Source organism: Ursus arctos, unplaced genomic scaffold (assembly GCF_023065955.2).
Source record: "Ursus arctos isolate Adak ecotype North America unplaced genomic scaffold, UrsArc2.0 scaffold_2, whole genome shotgun sequence".
Classification (NCBI taxonomy): domain Eukaryota; kingdom Metazoa; phylum Chordata; class Mammalia; order Carnivora; family Ursidae; genus Ursus; species Ursus arctos.
Window position 1 is genome coordinate 103,375,310 of NW_026622874.1, and position 18,742 is coordinate 103,394,051.

Sequence of the window (18,742 nt, forward strand, 5' to 3'; positions counted from 1 at the left end):
AGGGCGGTGCGCCTGCCGGAAGCCCGGGTAGGCGGCCACGCGAAGGTAGGCGAGGACTGCGGGGTCGGGGGTCGCGGGTCGCGGGGTGGCTCCCACGTGGGTGCGGGAACCGGGCGGCTAGCGGAAGGGACCGGCGGAGTCCCGCAGAGGGCACGCGGGCTCCGAGCCTCCGGCTGCTCCGGGCTGTACCCCCCCGAGCCTGGCATTCCCTTCGCCACAAACCGCCCCTTAATTAAAGCGTTCGGGGCTCCCGCGCGTCCGCCTGCCCCGGGCCCGGGCTGGCCGCCGAGCTCGCGGCGGAAACGACGCTGACCTGGGGCGCTTGCGTTCTGAGGGGACAGAATGAATAAGTAAGGTGGTGGTGGGCGCCTGCAGGAAAATGAGGCGGAGCAGGGCGCGGAGAGCGGGCCGCGGTAGTGTTGGCAGACGCCCCGGGGTGGAGTGACCCGGAGGGCAGCAGCAGCCTTTGCGGCGAGAGCACGGGCCGGCGGGCGGGGAACGGCGATGGGCGGGGGACGTCGGGCATACACTTGCGCCCGCAGGCCAAGATGAGGTCGCGCGGACGACTCCCCGGGCGAAATGGGAAGCCTTGGGAAGGTGTCCGGCAAGCCTGACTTGGGCATTCCCGAGTCATTCTGCATGCTGTGTTGGAAATGGACTGGAGGAGCAGGGGGCTCTTGAGAAGTGCAGATGGGAGGATAGTGGTACAGGGAATGAAAGGTAGTCACCGCCCTCTGGACAAGGCCAACGGGGTTAACAGTGTGTCCGATACCGGAGTGGTGGGACACCGCAGTCTTTAGCTTGAGCTAAAATCTGGATTTCACCAAGTGGCCATTCGTTGAGAGGACAAAAGCACAGGAAGTTGAGTTTGTGGAGGACGATCAGAAGTGTCGACTTTGACGCGTTGTGTTTGAGATGATGTGTGAGGGTGTAGGTGATACAGTGTACTGGTGCAGTTCAGGGAGAAGTTCGCCATCACCAGTGGATAGTTGGTGTTTAGAGCTGCAGGACTAGGTGAGATCACTTAGAGAATGAATGTAGGCAGAGAGGAAAGTGGGCTCGAAGACTGGAGTTCTTTAGTGCTGACGGTCAGGGCAGTGAACGGGTAGGAGGAAAAGCAGATGGTTGTGGGGTCTGTTTTGGAAGCCAAGAGAAAAAAAGAATGTGGAGTGAGAAGTGAGCATCAGTTATCAGATGCTGCTCTTAGGTCAAATGTGAGTACTCGGCATCTGCCGTGGGATTTCATGTCTGCGAGTAGCAAGCCAGACTGTAGGTAAAGAGGTAAGGCTGGATTTTAATCAGTAATAACTGTTGCAGTAGGGGTAAGAGCTGTATGAACTGAACACACCTTGGATTTGTGCAGAGGGAACTGAGGGAATAGGGATGGAAGGGGGAGCGGCACTCAGTAGACTTAGGAAGTGAAAGACTGCAAAACCCAGGGTGGGCGTGTCTGTCCATGTGAAACCCATTTGGGTTTGCTAAGTGGCACTTATCAAATGTGGCCTCCTGCCCTTCCACAGGGCTGTCCCATGGGGCCCCATCTTCAGGTGTTGGCTGGATTCTTATGGCAGCCTTGACTTTTCTCAGGCAGGCACTTTTTAAGGGCACTAGGGTCATCGTAGGGATGGGGCCTTGAGCTGTTAGAAACTGTATTAGTGTTTTGTTCAAGTGGAGAGAGGAGCCTGGCTAGAGTTTGGTCACGGAGAGAGTCTTTGTCCTTATGGTGTCATTGGTAATCTTGAGAACAGTTGTGGTAGAGTGGCAGAAGCCTGGTGGGAAGGGGTTCCAGGCAGGGCAGGTAGGTGGCTCTTGAGGGTCTTGAACAGGAGGAAGCAGAAATGGGGCGAAGAGCATGTGAGATCAAGAGAGTTTTTATGATGTGGGAAATTTTAGTTGATTGAGTAGAAGGGAAGCTGAAACAGTGCAGGAGGGGAATTGCTCAGTGATGTCCCTGTGTGGGCGGGGCATGGAACCCAGCACCGGAGTGGAGGGTTTGGCCTCTGTTGCAATATGGCAGGATTCCATTATAACGGGAGAGAAGGGTAGGGGGTAGATGTGGGAGCTTGTGGAAGTTCCCTTCCAGTTGCTATGATTTCCTCTGTGATCAGGAATTAAGGTCCTGTGAGAGAAGGGAGAAGACCTTGGAGGTTTGATAGGAGAGGCTTGTCCAGACAAGTGGCTTGGGTGGGGAAATGTGGTGGGACCACTGGTGAGGCTGAAGGATTATTGGACCTGGGGGTGCTGAGGGGGGTGAGCTGCAAAGAGGGGAGGGGGGCTCGGTGACTGAGAAATTTGGAGCTTTTGTAGTAACTGGGCTTCGAGTTTGGCATTTGGAGGAGGGGGAGGGGAGGGTAAGGTACCAGGAGAGCAAAATCTGGAGGCCATTTTAAGTGGGCAAGTCAGAATGCAGACCTGTCTTGGATCAAAATGAATGGGAACAAAGTCCCAGTCCTGGCACAGGAGCTGGCATTCCACTCCTGGACTCCTTGGACGGATTTCCTCCAGGGTTGGGGATTGTGAGGGCGCACACCTTCCTCCAGGGGCCTTTCCCTGCAGCCTGACAGGACACATCAGAGGTATCATGCCCTGGGTGAGAGGTGGCTTTGGGGGCTACGGGTGGGAGTTTCAGATTTAAGAAGACTCTTTTCCCCATAGGCTGATTTATTTTTTTAAGATCCTGTGGGGTTTCTTTTCAGGCCTGGAGACCCAGCAGCCTCAGCCCGTTGGTGCTGACATGAACCAACTAGTAACTGTAGCCGGGCACAGACAGTTAGCTGGTCTCTGTGTGTCTGATGTGGGTCCTCAGCTTTCTGCTGGTGGAAGTATTTGTTTGCTCCACTTTGAGCTGGTACCTTAAAGTGTTGTGTTTCTGCTTTTATTGTAGAAATTACAGAAAAATAGAAGGGGGAAAAACCATACTTGTAATTCTAACTCTCTAAAATGTTAATATTTTAATGTATTTTCTTCTAGTTTTTTTCTTCATACATACTTGTGTATCATTTTTCTGACAAAACGAGGGTCACTTTTTACATATGTAGGTTTACGCCCCATCTTTTCCCTTTGTGTTGTACGTTGAGCTCCTGCTCATATGACTGAATGTTCTGTGTGCTCTCGGGGCAAGCGTGCTCCTGTGCACGAACAAGTCATTCATTTTCCCAGTCAGCTATTGTTGGACAGTTCTGGGGTTTTCAACTTTTTAATTGAAGAGGCGTTGTCATCCCTTGTGCAGTGCCTTGTCATCCTTGTATTTGAATCTCAGTCCATGATTATTTCATCAGGATAAGTTCCAGAAGTGGAATTATAGGCCAAAGCACTTATAAGTGTTATAAAATTACTTTTTAAAAAGACTGTGCCAATTTATTCTCCTGTCAGCAGACATGATAACAGCCTTTTCATCATTCTCTGGCTAACCCTGGACAATAGAATTTTAAAAATCGTTTATGTAAAAAAAATGGCATTTTTAACCTACCCAGTTAGCTAAGTAATACGTGCATACAGCTGAAACCCCCCGGCAGTAGGGGGATCTGGAAAAGAATGGCAGCGTTTCAAACTGGGATGCGCTCTAACTTCCAGAGCAGAGCGTGTGACTTGGGTTCTCCAGTTTCGGGCGTCATCTGCCGGTCTGCCGCTCTGATGGTGCGCTGCCCTCGCTGGCAACGAGGAACTGAGTTCAGACGTGTGCAGCACTTGGACCAGGGCCTGGCGCACGGGAAGCTCGGGGTCAGTGTGTGTTTTCACGGCCACTGCTTTACGATTCGCTTCCCTCACACCGCTGCCCCTCCACATGACCTTCCTCCTGGCCGCAGGTACGGGGAGCACTTAGCTGGCAGAGCTCTATGAGCAGCTGGAGGTTTTGCAGAAAAGCCTGGGAGGAGAAAGGAACACGTGCAGGACAAGTCTTGATCCTTCTGCGGTGATGGCACCAGGCCACTTCACCCCTGTCAACCTTCAGAGGAAGGCGGGGGGGCCGGCTTCTCCGGCACCCTTCTCAGCAGATGTGGTTCTCCCTTTGTTGGTTTGCGTGTGTTTCAAGCAGCCCCTGAGGACGCCGAGGAGCCTTCGGTGGCTCTGGAGGTGCCAGAGGCTCACGCCCCCTCTCAGCGGCTCTGAAACAGGGTTACCGCTAAGGGCACAAAAAGAGAAAAGGAGGGGCGCCTGGGTGGCTCAGTTGTTGAGCGTCTGCCTTCGGCTCAGGGCGTGATCCCGGTGCTCTGGGATCGAGCCCCACATCGGGCTCCTCCGCTATGAGCCTGCTTCTTCCTCTCCCACTCCCCGTGCTTGTGTTCCCTCTCTCGCTGGCTGTCTCTCTCTCTGTCGAATAAATAAATAAAATCTTAAAAAAAAATAAAATTAAAAAAAAAAGAAAGAAGGAGAACTGGTACGGGGATATCATATTGTTCAATTTATTACAAATAATTTGATAGCGATTAGAGGGTTCTTTTCTTTGTGTGTTTTAGTGTATTCCAGGGTTGTATGACCATCACCGCCACCTAATTTCAGCACATTTTCCTTCTCCCAAAAGAAGCCCTGTACTATCTGCAGTCACTCCCTGCCCCTGCCCCGCCCCCCCCCCCCACGCCAGGCCTGAGCAAACACCAGGCTACCTTCCTGTCTCTATAATTACTCATTCTGGAAATTTCATGTAAACGAAATTATACAATCTGTAGTATCCCATGACAGGCCTCTCTCACAGAGCAGAATGTTTTCAGGATTTATCCAGTCAGTGCTTCATTTCTTTTCTTTTTGCGCAGTAATGTTGCGCGGCGTGGGCATACCACATTTCGTGAGCTGGTTATCAGGTGGTGGACATTTAGGTTGTTTATACCTTTTGAATGTTATGACTAATGCTATGAACATTAGGGTTTGGATTTCTATGTGGATGTGTCCATTTTTTTTTGGTGGAGTTCTTGGGTCATATGGTAGCACGTTTTAACTGTTTGAGGATCTACCAGGCTGTTGTACAAAGTGGCCGCACCATTTTACATCCCACCAGCAGTGAAGAAGGGTTCCAAGTTTTCCACATCATCAATACTTACGATTATCTTTTTGATTATAGCCAGCCTAGTGACTATGAAGTGTCATGTCACTTGATGTACATTTCCTTAGCGATGAATGATGTTAAGCATCTTTTCATGTCCTCATTGGCCATTTGTGTGTCACGTTTGGGGTAATCTGTATTCAGATCCTTTGTCTATTTTTAAATGGGGTCGTCTTTTTTGTTGAGTTGTAAGAATTCTCCATACATGGTGGACACAGTGTCTTGTCAGTTATATGACTTGCACATATTTTTTCCAATTCTTGACATTGTCTTTGTACTTTCTTGCTGACATCATTTGCAGCACAAAAATTTCTGATTTTGAGGAGTCCACAACTTATTTGTTTTTTCTTTTGCTGCTAATGTTTTTGGTGTCATATCTAAGAAAGTGTTGCCTAATCCAGGGTCTTGAGGATTACTCCTATGTTTTAGCTCTTACACTTAGATTTTTGATCCATTTTGAGTTAACTTTTGTGTTTGGTGTGAGGTAGGGCTCTCAGTCCATTCTCTTGCGTGTGCAAGTCCCGGTGTCCCAGAACCTTTTGTTAAAAAGGCTGTTCTTTCCCATTAGATTGTCTCGGCGCTCTTGTTGAACATGACTCGCCGTAAATGTAAGATGTCGTTTTCTATAACAAATATTGATTGTCTCAAAGTCATGAGACACCGTTTCTTAGAACTAGTAAAAGAAACCTTTTTATAATATGGAAAAGTCTTTCTTTTTAGCAAATAGACTTAGTGATTAAACTTTTTAATGATAACTTACAGAATGAATAAAGATTTAACTTAACTTTTATGGTAACTGGTGTGTAAATATTTGCTAAACTTTCCTTATTTCTCCAACAAGGTAATAGGCTGACAGAGTCCTTTGTCTTTTCAAAGCCCGTGTCAACAGTTTCTTGTTCTTTCAAGATTTCTTATTACACTGCTAATTGAAATTTGTAGCCTCTGGCTTTGAATACTTTTTTTAGATAAGGCTTAATTAAAGACTGTGGAGCTTGGAATTTTTCTGATTCTAAGTAAGACTCTTTCATTGTGTTGTTATCAATCACAGCCCCAAATAGGGGAGAGGGAGCCCTCCGTGCTGGCGCTGTGTCCTCTTGGATGTGGCCCTATGATTAGTTGACTGTTTCCTGGGTGTTCAGCACAGCTTGATATCCCAGGTTCACCTTACACTTTACTTGCTCCAGACCGGGAATCTTAAGGAGCTCTGCGCCCCCCCGTTTTTTTGATAGAGAATGGAATTTAGAACCCAAATGTGGGCTTTCCAGGTCTGCATTGCTTCTAGGCCCTTTACGTTGTGATCACCCTTTATAGCTGCCGTTCCCATCATGCTTTCCCACTTCTGTTTGGCTTCGGGTTGCACTTACCATCTTCTGATGTATCCTGTATTTGTGTCCCCCCATAAGTATGTCAGCTGTGTGTGGATAGGTCTTTTGGACTGCCCGATCCAGCCTAGAGCAGCTCCTAGCCCGTGCTCAGCACTCTGCAGGTGGTGACAGTGACGGGCAAGTGACGACACACAGGAGCAGAGCATGCCTGTGGTGGGATTGCTGGACGATGGTGTGTGTGCGCTCCGTTCCACCAGCTGGTAACTTGATGGAATTTTCCCCTTTTGTCCCTGTGGAAACAGTTTTGCTTTGGGGGAATTTTATGTTTCGGTACCTGTTCACAGTGAGAGGCCGGGCTCAGGACGCACCCAGCTTTTGCTCGCCCAGCTCTGCCTGTGCTGCCTGCTCTGTCCTTCACTGGTCTCACAGAGGCCTCCTGCCACTGTGCACGTACCCTGCCTGTCCGTCACCTGTGCTCACTTTCTTCTATTTCTTGACAGCATTTATCCCCATGTAAAAGTGTTTTCTCATTTACTTAAATAAATAGGTCTATTTAAATAAATAGGTCCCTTTCCCGCTAGAAGGGAGGCTTCAGGAAATCAAGGCTCTTATTTGCCGTGCTGTTTGCCCTGTGTTCAGCATCTAGCACAGTGCCTGGCACAGAATTGGCTCTCAAAAAAATATTTGCTGAATGAGTGTGTTATATTTTTAATATCTTTTGATAGAGTCCAAAATGGATTCTGGTGTCAAGAAGACATTGGGTTTCTGTCCCTTTACCTATGTAAACAGCCTTGAACAGCATGTCTAAAATTAAATTAAATTTTAAATTTAAAAAATTAAATTTAAAAATATATAGACATAAGTCTGCAATGCGTACATGTATTACACATATATGTGTGTGTGTATATATATTTGTTATGCGTGATTGGGTTGTTTCTGCAAAAACCACATGTATGAAAAGCAGGGTGTGTATGTTTGGAGGTGCTGGTTATTAGATCACCGTCTCCGCTCCGAAAGCACATTTTATACTCCACATTGTGGTGCTCACATCACAGCTTGTGGGCGTCTGCAAAGTGCTTTTATGTTTTCAGCTCCTTTTTGGCTCCACCCAAAGAGGGCCCTGGGGACACTGGAGCAGGTGGGGTGGGTGGGGGTGAGGTGGGGTGGGGAGTGGGTGGTGACGCTGCTTCTTGCTCTTGCTGTTCCGGTCAGTGCCACCCAGCAGTGGCGTTCACTGCAGCAGCAGGAGCTGGTTCGGTTCCCACGTCTCCCTCCAAGAATCAGCCTGGTTGGACACTGGGAGGTCTCCCCTCAGATGTTCTCCCGCAAATGTCCCCCCCCCAGACTTCCCCACTCACTAGATGTCCCCCCTCAGATGCCCCCCCCAGAGGTCCTTCCTCAGAGGTCCCCTCTCCGACCTCTTCCCTCAGATATCTTTCCCACAGACAGCCTCTCTGAGATGTCCTCCCTTAGATGCCCCTCCCACAGATGTCTCCCTCAGACATCCTCCTTCAGATCTCCCTCCCTCTGACATCCCTCCTTCAGATGTCCCCCCTCAGATATCTTCCTTCAGATGTCCCTCCCTCAGAATTCCTCCCTCAGAGGTCTTTCTGCGGATGTCCCCCCCCTCAGACATCCCTCCTTCAGATATCCCCCCCTCAGACATCCCTCCTTCAGCTGCCCCTCCCTCAAATGCCCTCCCCCAGAGGTCCTTCCTCAGAGGTCCCCTCTCCGACCTCTTCCCTCAGATATCTTTCCCACAGACAGCCTCTCTGAGATGTCCTCCCTTAGATGCCCCTCCCACAGATGTCTCCCTCAGACATCCTCCTTCAGATCTCCCTCTCTCTGACATCCCTCCTTCAGATGTCCCCCCTCAGATATCTTCCTTCAGATGTCCCTCCCTCAGAATTCCTCCCTCAGAGGTCTTTCTGCGGATGTCCCCCCCCTCAGACATCCCTCCTTCAGATATCCCCCCCTCAGACATCCCTCCTTCAGCTGCCCCTCCCTCAAATGCCCTCCCCCAGAGGTCCTTCCTCAGAGGTCCCCTCTCTGACCTCTTCCCTCAGATGTTTTTCCCACAGACAGCCTCCCTGAGATGTCCTCCCTCAGAAGTCCTCCCTTAAATGTCGTTTCCACAGATGTCCCCCTCAGACATCCCCTCCCCCTAGACATCTGCCCTCAGACTTCCTCCTTCAGAGGAATCCTCTCATGTCCCAGCAGCAGCCAGTGCCCCTCAGTGTAGGGCTCTCCACTACGACCTCTCTGACATGCTTTCAGGTTCTGGTACTTCAACCATTTCTTGGTTCCCCTGTGGCACAATCCCACAAAGGAAATGGGTTTTAGAATTCATGGGCTCTTTTCTGTCCTTATACATGGAGTTCTAGATACTACTGTGCTTGAGAAAGTGGACATAATCAGACACTTCTCAGGTTGTGTGTCATTCCTTTTATGTGGCCCCTTTTGGTGCTTGTTCCACAATCCAAGGAGGCCATCCCAGACACATCGTGGTCCCCTCCATCTGCTGGTGACCGAATGCCCTAGTGACAGGTGCATGACGGTCATCTGTGGCCTGTGATGCTGTGGCTTCCCCAGCTGATCAGAAAGGAGAACTGGGGGTTTTGACTTTCTTTTCACTTGCATGTATCATATTTTCTGAAATACCTGTGTACTTCTTTAATAATGGGAGAGTGCTCTTTCCCTTTGTTTAAAAATGTTGTGTGGCCTGAGACGTTTTATTTCCCACGTATTTATTAATTTGCCTTCTCTGTTGCAGGATGGCAAAACAGAAGAGAAAAGTTACCGAAATGACAGAGAAAAAGAACAAAAAGTTGAAGAAGGCGTCAGCGAAAGAGATCCTGCTGGCACCTGAAGCCATGCCGGGCCCCAAGCAAGCGCACCCCGAGGTAGGTGCGCGTGGGGTCGTGTCAGCCTCCGCTCGTCTCCCAGCGGGGAGGGGAGGCAGCTGGGGCTTGTATTGCTCTGGGAGGAGCAGAGGGTGGAATGTTACATGTGGACATACTCAGTGCCTTCTAGAGGCCACTGTAAGACAAATAAGAGGGTCAGCACATTTTAGCTTTGAACACCATGACCGCCTTTCTTCAGCCACCGAATCTCCAGAGCGCTGTTCGGGGTGCCATGCCGCAAAGGGCATTTGACGGACGAGCTCGGCCCAGCGGCGGTGGCTGGGTGGCGCGGGCTGGAGCCGGCCGTTCGCGCAGTGCTCCGAGGACGGGCTGCTGTGGCGTGCGCAAGGAGAGGAGCCTTGGCCTGGGGCACATGGACCATGGCCTGGGAATCTATACTTAAGGATTCAGATCTTAATGTAAGAATGTTCATATCTAGCATGACGTACGTCTGCGACAAAAATATTTATGTGCGTTTAAATTTGTTTTCTTTTACCACCACGTTCCGAGTATTAACGTTTTTCTTCTTTACTGAGCTGTCTTTACAATTCCTCGCATGCAGTTGATCAAAATGGCGTAAGGTATCATAAATCCTGGCAAATTATTGCACAGACAGTAAAATTTGGTCAGGTATACCTCACGTGGTGATATGGCAGGCTTTCCCTGTTCATGCGTCTGTGGGACAGCATTGCTGTTGCTCGAGTGGGACAAGGTCGAGTGTGGGTTTTGTTCCTGTTTCCCACGCTTGCCTGTAAGCCCTGAACAGCCTCATTCCCGTAAGCGAATGAGGATGGAAGTTTGGTCGTAACGGCGTTCTTAATTCCTCAAACTCAGAGATGGTTATGTGATTTGGGGCACATTTTATCAAAATTTATTTTTAAAGATCTGCCATTAGATGACAACTCGACTAGGTCCTTCTTCAGTTCTTTTGAAGAAAGAATTGGAAACCACCTGACTTGGTCGAGGACGTGTCACTGGCTGGTTGAGGTTGGCTTTTGCAACAGCCGTATTTTAAGCTCTTTGTTTTGTGCCCCTGAGGCGTTTATGCCCTCAGCAGTGTTTCCTAGTAAGACTTACGGTGCCAGGTGGCTTTTTTTTAAAGATTTATTTTTATTTATTTTAGAGAGAGAGTGTGCGTGCACAGGAGCAGGGGAAGGGGCAGAGGGAGAGGGAAAGAGAGAATCCAAGCAGACTCCAAGAAGACCTCACGACCCTGAGATCATGACCCGAGCCGAAGTCGAGAGTCTGACACTCAACCCAGGTGCCCCGACAGGTGGTGTTTTCTCTCACAAAATGGGGAAAGGACCATGGGGCAGGGGGAGGTAGAGAGGAGGGCCCACCTGACAACCAGCCGACTCCCTGGCTGCGGGCCATTCTAGTCTTTTCTCAGAGCAGTTTCAGAATGAGCACTAGCGGCATTAGGGCCCTGGAAGCGCGCTCCTGAGACCAGCTGTGCCGCGCGGATGCCCCAGCGAGTCTCCGTGTCCTTCAGGGTATGTGCGCCCAGTTTGATGGCTGTTTCTCCAGATCACTTGAGTACTGCCTCCACTTCGGCGTCTCTGTGCTTTTGAGAGACGGTGTGAGCTAATTCATCTCCCCGCGGCCACAGCAGGAGCCGTGGCGTGGACGCGCTGAGTGCAGGGTGTGTGCGGAGAGGGATGCTCAGCCGTGGCTGGGAGGCCGTTTCTCAGCTGCTGCCGTGGGGGGGTGTGTGGGGGTGGGCGGGGAGCCTGACTGGTCCTGGGTACTCTTTTCCTGCGTGCTCTTGGCAGAGAACCTACCAGGTCTGCCGGCTCATCTGATCACAAGGCCACTCTTCTCCTGTGTGTGGAAGTCCCGTGGTTTACACGGCGTCGGTGTCAGGAAGTCTGGCTGGTGTCATGGTGCCTGCGTCTTGCTCTGAATGCAGGCTCTTAGCAAACCTGTGACCTCCCCACCAGGCCAGTTCTTGTTATTCTCTGTGCTCCACCACTTGAGCCCCGACTGTATTCCCAGATCCCAGATGGAAGCTGGCGTACAGAGTTCCTCAAGCTCCCATTCGGTGGTTCAGTCCACCCCTGGTTCCTACAGAGCCTCAGTTACACATGATTTTCTTGGGCTGTTTCTAGGATACTTTCTTGCTTTTTCTAGACTCCTCCAGTTTCTTTAAAATAAACCCCATACTGGGGCACCTGGGTGGCTCAGTCATTTGAGCGTCTGATTCTTGATTTTGGCTCAGGTTATGATCTCAGGGTCCTGGGATCAAACCCCCCTTGTGTCAGGCTCTGCGCTCAGTGCATGGGCGGCTTGTGATTGTTCTTCTCCCTCCCCCACTGCCCCCCTGCCCCCACCTTGTGCACGTACACGCTTGCTCTCTCTCACAAATAAATAAATAATCTTTAAAAAATAAAATAAACCCCATAGTATCACCTTGGTGATTTTAAGTTTTGTCATAAAACTTAAACTTTCCTTTCTTAGTGGTCTCCGCTTGCTGGCTGCTGGTCACCGGCAGGGCCCACAGGACAGTGTGGGTTTATGGTGGACATCAGCATGGGTCAGAATTTCTGCCTGAGATCCAAAATGATATTCTTTTTGTTACGTTCAGGTCATTTTTTAAAAGTCTGTGATTGTTTTTTGTTAATAAAGTACATGTGGATTAAAATAAATTTGGACAACAGAAGAGGAGCTTCTGGTTTCTCTTGTGGTGACTAGATTCTTGTGGGCTTTGTAACATAGCGGAGGAGGTGCCTGGTAGAGGTACGGTACTTTTGCTTTGTTTGCTGTCCCTGGGGTGTTGAGGCTTGGTGGCAGGCTGGCCCAGCCGAGGAGCAGGAAGTGGGCTTTGAAACCCACCTGTGGCTTGCAAAGGAGAGTGAGTGCGAAACCGGAACCGGCCAGCAGGGGTCGCAGCCCCTCTGCCTACAGGCCTCCAGTGCTGCTTTGCCCCAAGGAGCTGCAGCCCAGCGTGTTTCCAGGCCCAAGGAGGATTTTTAGGTGGGTCTCTGAATGAGGTGCTGTGCTTGTGGGCTTGTGTCCTGAAGATGCCTTCTTACGTTGCTGGGGCCAGTCTCCCAGGGAAGTGGAGACTTTTCTGGGAGGACACACCTTGGGCTGTGCTAATAAAATTATTTCTTCACTCTCTGGTTCTCATGGGAAATTATGGAAAAGTGAAGTCAGGCAGTTTTTAAAGAAAGAACATTGAACGCTGCACCTAATTTTAAGGAGGGCGGGTGGACCGGGCCTGGAGAGCACATCCTATTACCCTGGGAGCTCGTGGAAAAGTACTGTGTTGTCCCCTCACCGCCCTGGCTCCAGGATCAACCCCCGGAACCCACATGAAGAACAGAGAAGCCTCTGTCCCCACTTGGACCACTGGTTGTCCTCCCGGGACTGTCCGTCTGCATAGGCCTGTGGGACCCTGTGTGGCCACTTCCCACAGCACAAGCTCCCTGAGCCTGTGCCAGGAGGGCTGAAGTTTCCCCAGTGCTTGCCCTCTCTGGCCCCTGGGGGCAGCCTCCTCAGAGCCAGACTTCCCACTGGAAGGGGGGGCCTCGGCACACCCAGCGGGCTCATCTCTGACTTTCATGCAGTCTGGAACGTGGAAAGCTCTCTGTGCAGCCCCGGACGCTGAACCTCATGTTCCTCTGCACTCCTTCGTTGCGTGGCTCACTAGCCCATTAACTTCCCAAGACCCTTGCAGGTCTGAATCTTGGAGAGGGTGTTTGTGATGTCCCGGGACGGGGCAGAGCCCTCCTGGTGCCTTCCTCAGCACCTTGGTAGCTGGTTCTGGCTGGCTGGCCACAGGCCTTACTAAGGACCTGTCATCTGTGCTACGCCCTCTCTTGCCATCTTGCTGGATGGGCGACCTGGGAGGTCAGGGATGGTGTCCACAGTCCTGTGCTCTTCCAGGCATGATGCCCTGGACCAGAGAGTCTCCACCCATTTCATGGCTTCTTGAAACTCTCCTGTGAGCCTGGGCTCGGGGGCTGGACAGACAGACCTTCAAGTTGCTGGACCCCTTTCACTGAGAGGGTTGCGAAGATTAAATCTTAGATAGTGGGTGTATTCAGAGGGGCTGTGGCCCCATTACCAGTTGGTAGAGGAAAGGGCAGGAGGTCGTGGTGTGGCTCCTGCGGGTCTCCCCACCCCCGCTGAGGAGCTATTCCGTGATTTGGTTTCTGTCGCAGATACTGAGCCACACGACAGAGAGATGGCATCATGTGGCTGCCCCCTTGGGGCCAGTTAGGCCACTGCATTTCTTGGCGAGCATGTGGGGGGGGGGTACTGTAGTGCACAGGGCCTTGGCTCTCTGGAGACAGGAGGGGTGGCTGGCAGTGAGCAGGGGCCTCCTCCCTTCCTTTCATGGGTGAGAACCCCTGGGTTTGCAGAGTACCGGAGTTATCATGGGACAGCCCTGGGATGCCACAGGCCCAGGTGCGGCTTTTGTCCTGGCTTCACACATGAGTCAGCCAGAGAGGTTGGTACTTGCTCGGTCACCTGGCCAGCTGGGATAGAGAAAAGACTCACAGTCCGGTTTCCTGCGTCTGGCTGCCTTTTGGAGCACACGAGGAAGACTGGGACCGGGACCTGCAGTGTTGCCCGGCCTGGCCCTTTAGTGACTGGGTGGGGAGTTGCCAGTCGGTGGGCAGCTCAGCCGTGTGCGTTGGCAGCAATGCCTAGCACCGTATAAGGAATATACCCGACTCCTTTTTGGCATCTGCTCTCACACTGTAAATGTTGGTGATGTGCTTGGGAGAAAGACCTCGGATTTGTTGAGCAGACCGTCCCACATTGGGAATGACAGTGCATTCCTGAAGTCTGGAGGGCATGGTGACAATAATAGCCATTTCTCTTTTTTCAGAATATGATGTGCTGTGCATAAGCCGTTTGGCTCCCAAGTTCCCAGTGCAGCCTTGCGTGCCCCATGTGTTTTCATGGGCTCTACGGAAATGTGGCCGGTGACAGCGGGGCTGGACGTGGCCCAGGCTCTGCACTGCCACACTCTGAGTGGTCACAGGGTGCTGCTTATCTGGAAGGGAAGCACAGCTACTCCTTACGGACCATCTTTTTTTCCTTCCTTTGTAATCTCAAAAACGGGATAGGAATTGCATGGGCATCAAGCCAACAAGCACTTTATAAAACCATCAAATGAGGTTGTGAACTTTATGGCCTTGAGAATTTGCTCGGAGCCAAAATACTTCATTCTAATGGTATTTTGCCTCAAGAAATAGTACTGGTCTGGCAGTAGATTTTTTGTTGTTAAACTAGTGGGGGTGAGGGGCTGCTAATCTTTATAGGCAGCTCCCTGGGAGCCTAAATTGTTTTTCTAGCAGAAATTCCCCTCCGCCATTGTTTTCTTTTCTACTTGGTGACTACTGAATGCTAAGTTGTCAACCAACTGGGGTTATAAACTGACCGACTTCAGGGCTAAGGGCCTTCAGAGAAAAGGGACACCCAGAGAAGTTCCATGATTTCCCTGAGGCCCACAGTAAGTTGGTGGGAGGCCGAGGTCCCCTCGTCCTGTCTCGGTGAGTTAGCTCTGCTGCCTACTGAGTTCTTTCCTTTTTGAGGCTGAGTAATACTCCACTGTATTTACCACACATCTGTTTCTCCTTTGCCAGTTTGCACTCATTCGGGGTATTTCCAGTTTGGGGCTCTAGTGAGCGTGCTGTGAATATTTGTGTGCGAGGCTTTCTGTTTTCATTTCTCTTGGGTAAATTCTCAGGACTCAGGTGGACCATAGGGTAAGTGTGCGTTGACTTTTTTCAGAAGCTGCTAAGCTGTCTCGAAAGTGGCCGTGCCACTGTGCACTCCCACCGGCGGTGCGTGAGGGTTCCAGATGCTCCGTGTGTTTGCCCACACTTGGTATCGTCAGTATTTTTCATTTTGGCCCCTTTTGGGAATGTAGTTGTGTGTTACTGTGGATGTGGTTTTTAAAGACAGCTTTATTTAAAGAGGTATAATTGACGTGGAGTAAACTTTTCATATTTAAATCATACTGTCTTGTGGATTTCGCTGGCATTTCCCTGATCGCTGGTGGCACGAGCATGTTGTATGCCTTCTGGCTGCCGGAAGTTAAGTTATCTTTGGTGAAGTGTGTGCTTGGCTCCCTTCTCCAGTTTTGTTGGGTTGTTTTCTTATAGTTGAGGTTTTTTTTAAAGATTTTATTTGTCAGAGAGAGAGAGAGCACCCAAGCAGGGAGAGCAGCCCACAGAGGGAGAAGCAGGCTCCCCGCTGAGCAAGGAGCCCGATGCGGGACTCGATCCAGGACCCTGGGATCATGACCTGAGCCAAAGGCAGGCACTTCCCTGACGGAGCCGCCCAGGCACCCCTTGTAGTTGAGTTTTGAGGTTGGTTACATTATTTTGGATGCAGGTCTTTTATCTGAATTCTGTTTTGGAGTGTATTTCCCCTAGTCTGCAGCTGCCCTTCTCATTTTCTCAGCAGTGGCTTTTGAAGAGCAGAGGCTCTGAATTTTGATCAGTTCTCATTTTATCTGGTTTTCTTCACACTTTGCACTTTCGGTTAACATGTCCTTTGGTTCACTGTCCTGGAGGTGCTTCCGAGGCCGCCTGTGTGGATCTTCTGTGTTGGTTGTAATGCCTACTTAGCATTTCCCAGAGTGTGTCGCGTCCTCATGGCCTCTCCGCTAACGGTCATTTACCTTGTTTCTGCGTTTACCTGTGGAAACGCCTGCCGAGCGCCGTTGTGTCCATTGCATTTGTGTGTGTGTGACTGCTTCTCTTGGGTTCACACCTGGAAATGCAGTGGCCGGCGGGAGGGTCTGGAGGTGCACACATGGTGCACAGTGTCCACGGGCCCCCCTACTTCTGTGTCTGGCGATCTGGTGGCTGCAGAGTCGGACCTGTTTGTTTGTTTGTTTATGTAGAGAGTTGGGGCAGAGGGAGAGAGAGAGAGTCCTCAAGTAGATTCCCTGCTGAGCGCAGAGTCCAACATGCTCCAGCCGCGTAGGGCCTGTTGTAATTTGTATTTTCCTAATCACGAGGGACTGAGGTGGTTTCTAGTCATTCATTAAGGGTTTGTCTTTCTCCGTGAATTTCCTTGTCACATTGTTTGCCTTTTTTTAACGAAACATTTCTTTGTGCGTCTATGCTTTCTCCCAATTTGATTCTGATGCTGATGCTGTCCGTGTGTGCAGGCAGATGTCAGATCTGTCTGCTGTGTTCCCCCTTAAGATAAAGGCTGCCTTCTCTCTTCCACAATTATGAACATATTGTCTTACGTGATTTTTTCTAACTTTTGTTGCATAATAGCCCATTAACTTGTCACACCGTTATTTATTTAACTTGCTTCTTGCCACACTGTATAACTCTTCAGTTTTTACAAGTATGTTTTAATATGGAATAGAGTAGGTACTTCCTTATTGTTTTGGGGACAGTGTTCTTGGCCTTTGTCACATATTTTCTTTGTATGAGTTTTTTGGAATCAGCTTTCAGGTTTCATGAAAAGTCTTTTGTGGTTTATTGGGGTAGTTTTTATGTCCTTCATGTAAGTTTCATGCTTTTCTCTGAGGAGATCTCCGTATCTGTCCAGAAGTGAGTGACCTGGACAGGGTTCCTAGAGCAAGCACAGGGCAGACTCCATTGGTCTGTTTTTTTGTGTCGCATAATGTCAAAATACAACTCGGTGATGGAGGCTGGTCCGCGAGGAGGCCCCTCCCCGGCCCCTGGGCCCCTTGGTCGCCGCTCTGGCCTTCCTGCTGTCCCTGCTTGGCCACACGGTGTGCCCCTCCTCTCTTTCCGCCCCACATTCCTTTCTGAAATTGAGCTTTCTTTTTTCTTTCTTTTTTTTTGAAATTGAGCTTTCTGGCCTGACCAACCTTTTAATTTTCTTCCACTCCTTATTTTCCCACATTCTCCGTGTTGGTCCCTCACCTAAGTTTTCTATAACTGATCAAACCTAGCGGCAACTCACTGGGATCAAATTAGGGTATTTAACTTGCTCAAGTATGTATTAAAAATTGTTTTTGTGTTGCTACAGATATGGGTTTTATTTAATGTTTAATTAACATGTTTTCACATGTAAGAGGTTATCGGACTGCTCATGATTGTATGTATTTTTCAACCAATTCTAATAATAAATCTGTTTTATAAAGGAAGGTGAATCAGGCAAGGTGATTTATTGTTTTGTTTTGTTATGAGGGTTGGGGTAGAGTTTAGAGGGCTTTGGGACATCCTCCCGTTTGTAGTAACCTGCCCTGGCTTTTCTCACATATAACTTGTAGCAAAGCACATAGTGTGTAAAATTGTACGTGTTTTAAATAGAGCCATGGTTAATTCACCGTATTGCTTAATATCTGGGTTTACAGTCACATCAGTCACCAATGTGGTGGAAAAATCACACAAAACATGAGAAAACCCAATGATGGATGGGTTCTGACCTCGGGGGTAGGTAGTATCTCTCACTGACTTCCTCCCATTTGCATTAAGTAGCAAACAGTGGTTGGATTGCCCCAAGAAGGGGACCCTGATGCAGACCTGACCTTGGGTTGGGTGTTTCCAGAAGAATGAAAGGGCCTGTGTCTGCAGCCATATTTCATCTCGGTACGTGCTTGCAAAGCATTTGGTAAAATTTAACATCCATACATGATTAAAAACAATCTCTCAATCCCCCCCCCAAAATAAGCCTCTCCCCCTAAAAAGACAATAAGGGTTTATTACAAAATCAGACACCTGTTTTTATTTTTTAATTAATTAATTAAATATTGTTTAAAGATTTTATTTATCTGTCAGAGAGAGAGATACAGAGAGAGAGCACAAGCAGGGGGAGCAGCAGGCAGAGGGAGAAGCAGGCCCCCCACTGAGCAGGGAGCCTGATGCGGGTCTCGATCCCAGGACCCTGGGGTCATGACCTGAGCTGAAGGCGGACGCCTCACCGACTGAGCCCCCCAGGTGTCCCTAGACACATCTTTTTAGTTCTTACTTCAGCAGAAAGGTGCTCACAGAATTGTCAAAAGGCTGAGGAGATTTGGGGTCGCTCTGCTGCTGGGCTCTCTACCTTGGGGGGCCTGGCCTTCGAGTCCCTCTCCTCATCCTGGGAGGCCACCAGAGCCAAAGTTCGGGCTTCTGGGCACCTGCAGATCGCCTCAGGACAGAAGGGCCCCCATGCCCCTCCACGTCTCTGGGTTCTAAATATTCCCTACTCTTGTCAGTTCTTTGATGCTTTATGAAAATGGTTGGGTTTTGTACTTCGGCCAGCGTTTTTGGTCACCAAGCCTCTCCCCCACCTCAGAGGGTTGATCTAAATCAGATCAGGGCTTGGCAGATTTCTTCCATCACGGGCCAGCTAGGAGATGTCTGAAGCTTTGTGGGCCGTGTGGTCTGTGTCACTGCCCAGGCTGCGCGTGTGGAGCAGAGGGGGGCACAGACAGTATGTAAGCAAATGGCCACGGCCACGGCCAAATAAAGTTTATTTACCAAAATAGGCGGGCACGGGGCGCTTGGCCCGGAGTTTGCATTCCCCTGGGCTAAACAGTC

General features: G+C 49.9%; 1 protein-coding gene across 5 annotated transcripts in view; it reads left to right on the forward strand.

The window, feature by feature from the left end:
• Window positions 1-18,742, forward strand: part of CUNH7orf50 (chromosome unknown C7orf50 homolog) — a 128,026-nt gene continuing 109,284 nt past the window's right edge. The window contains exons 1-2 of one of the 5 annotated variants that reach the window (XM_026489013.4): window positions 1-45; window positions 9,137-9,266. In XM_026489013.4, coding sequence (XP_026344798.1) covers window positions 9,138-9,266 — 129 coding nt within the window. In that variant the 5' untranslated portion in view covers window positions 1-45; window position 9,137. Of the gene's footprint in view, window positions 46-251; window positions 351-3,643; window positions 3,721-3,749; window positions 3,807-6,444; window positions 6,624-9,136; window positions 9,267-18,742 lie in introns of those variants that run through there. The other 4 variants (XM_026489011.4, XM_026489012.4, XM_026489007.4 and 1 more) reach the window with 4 other exon arrangements.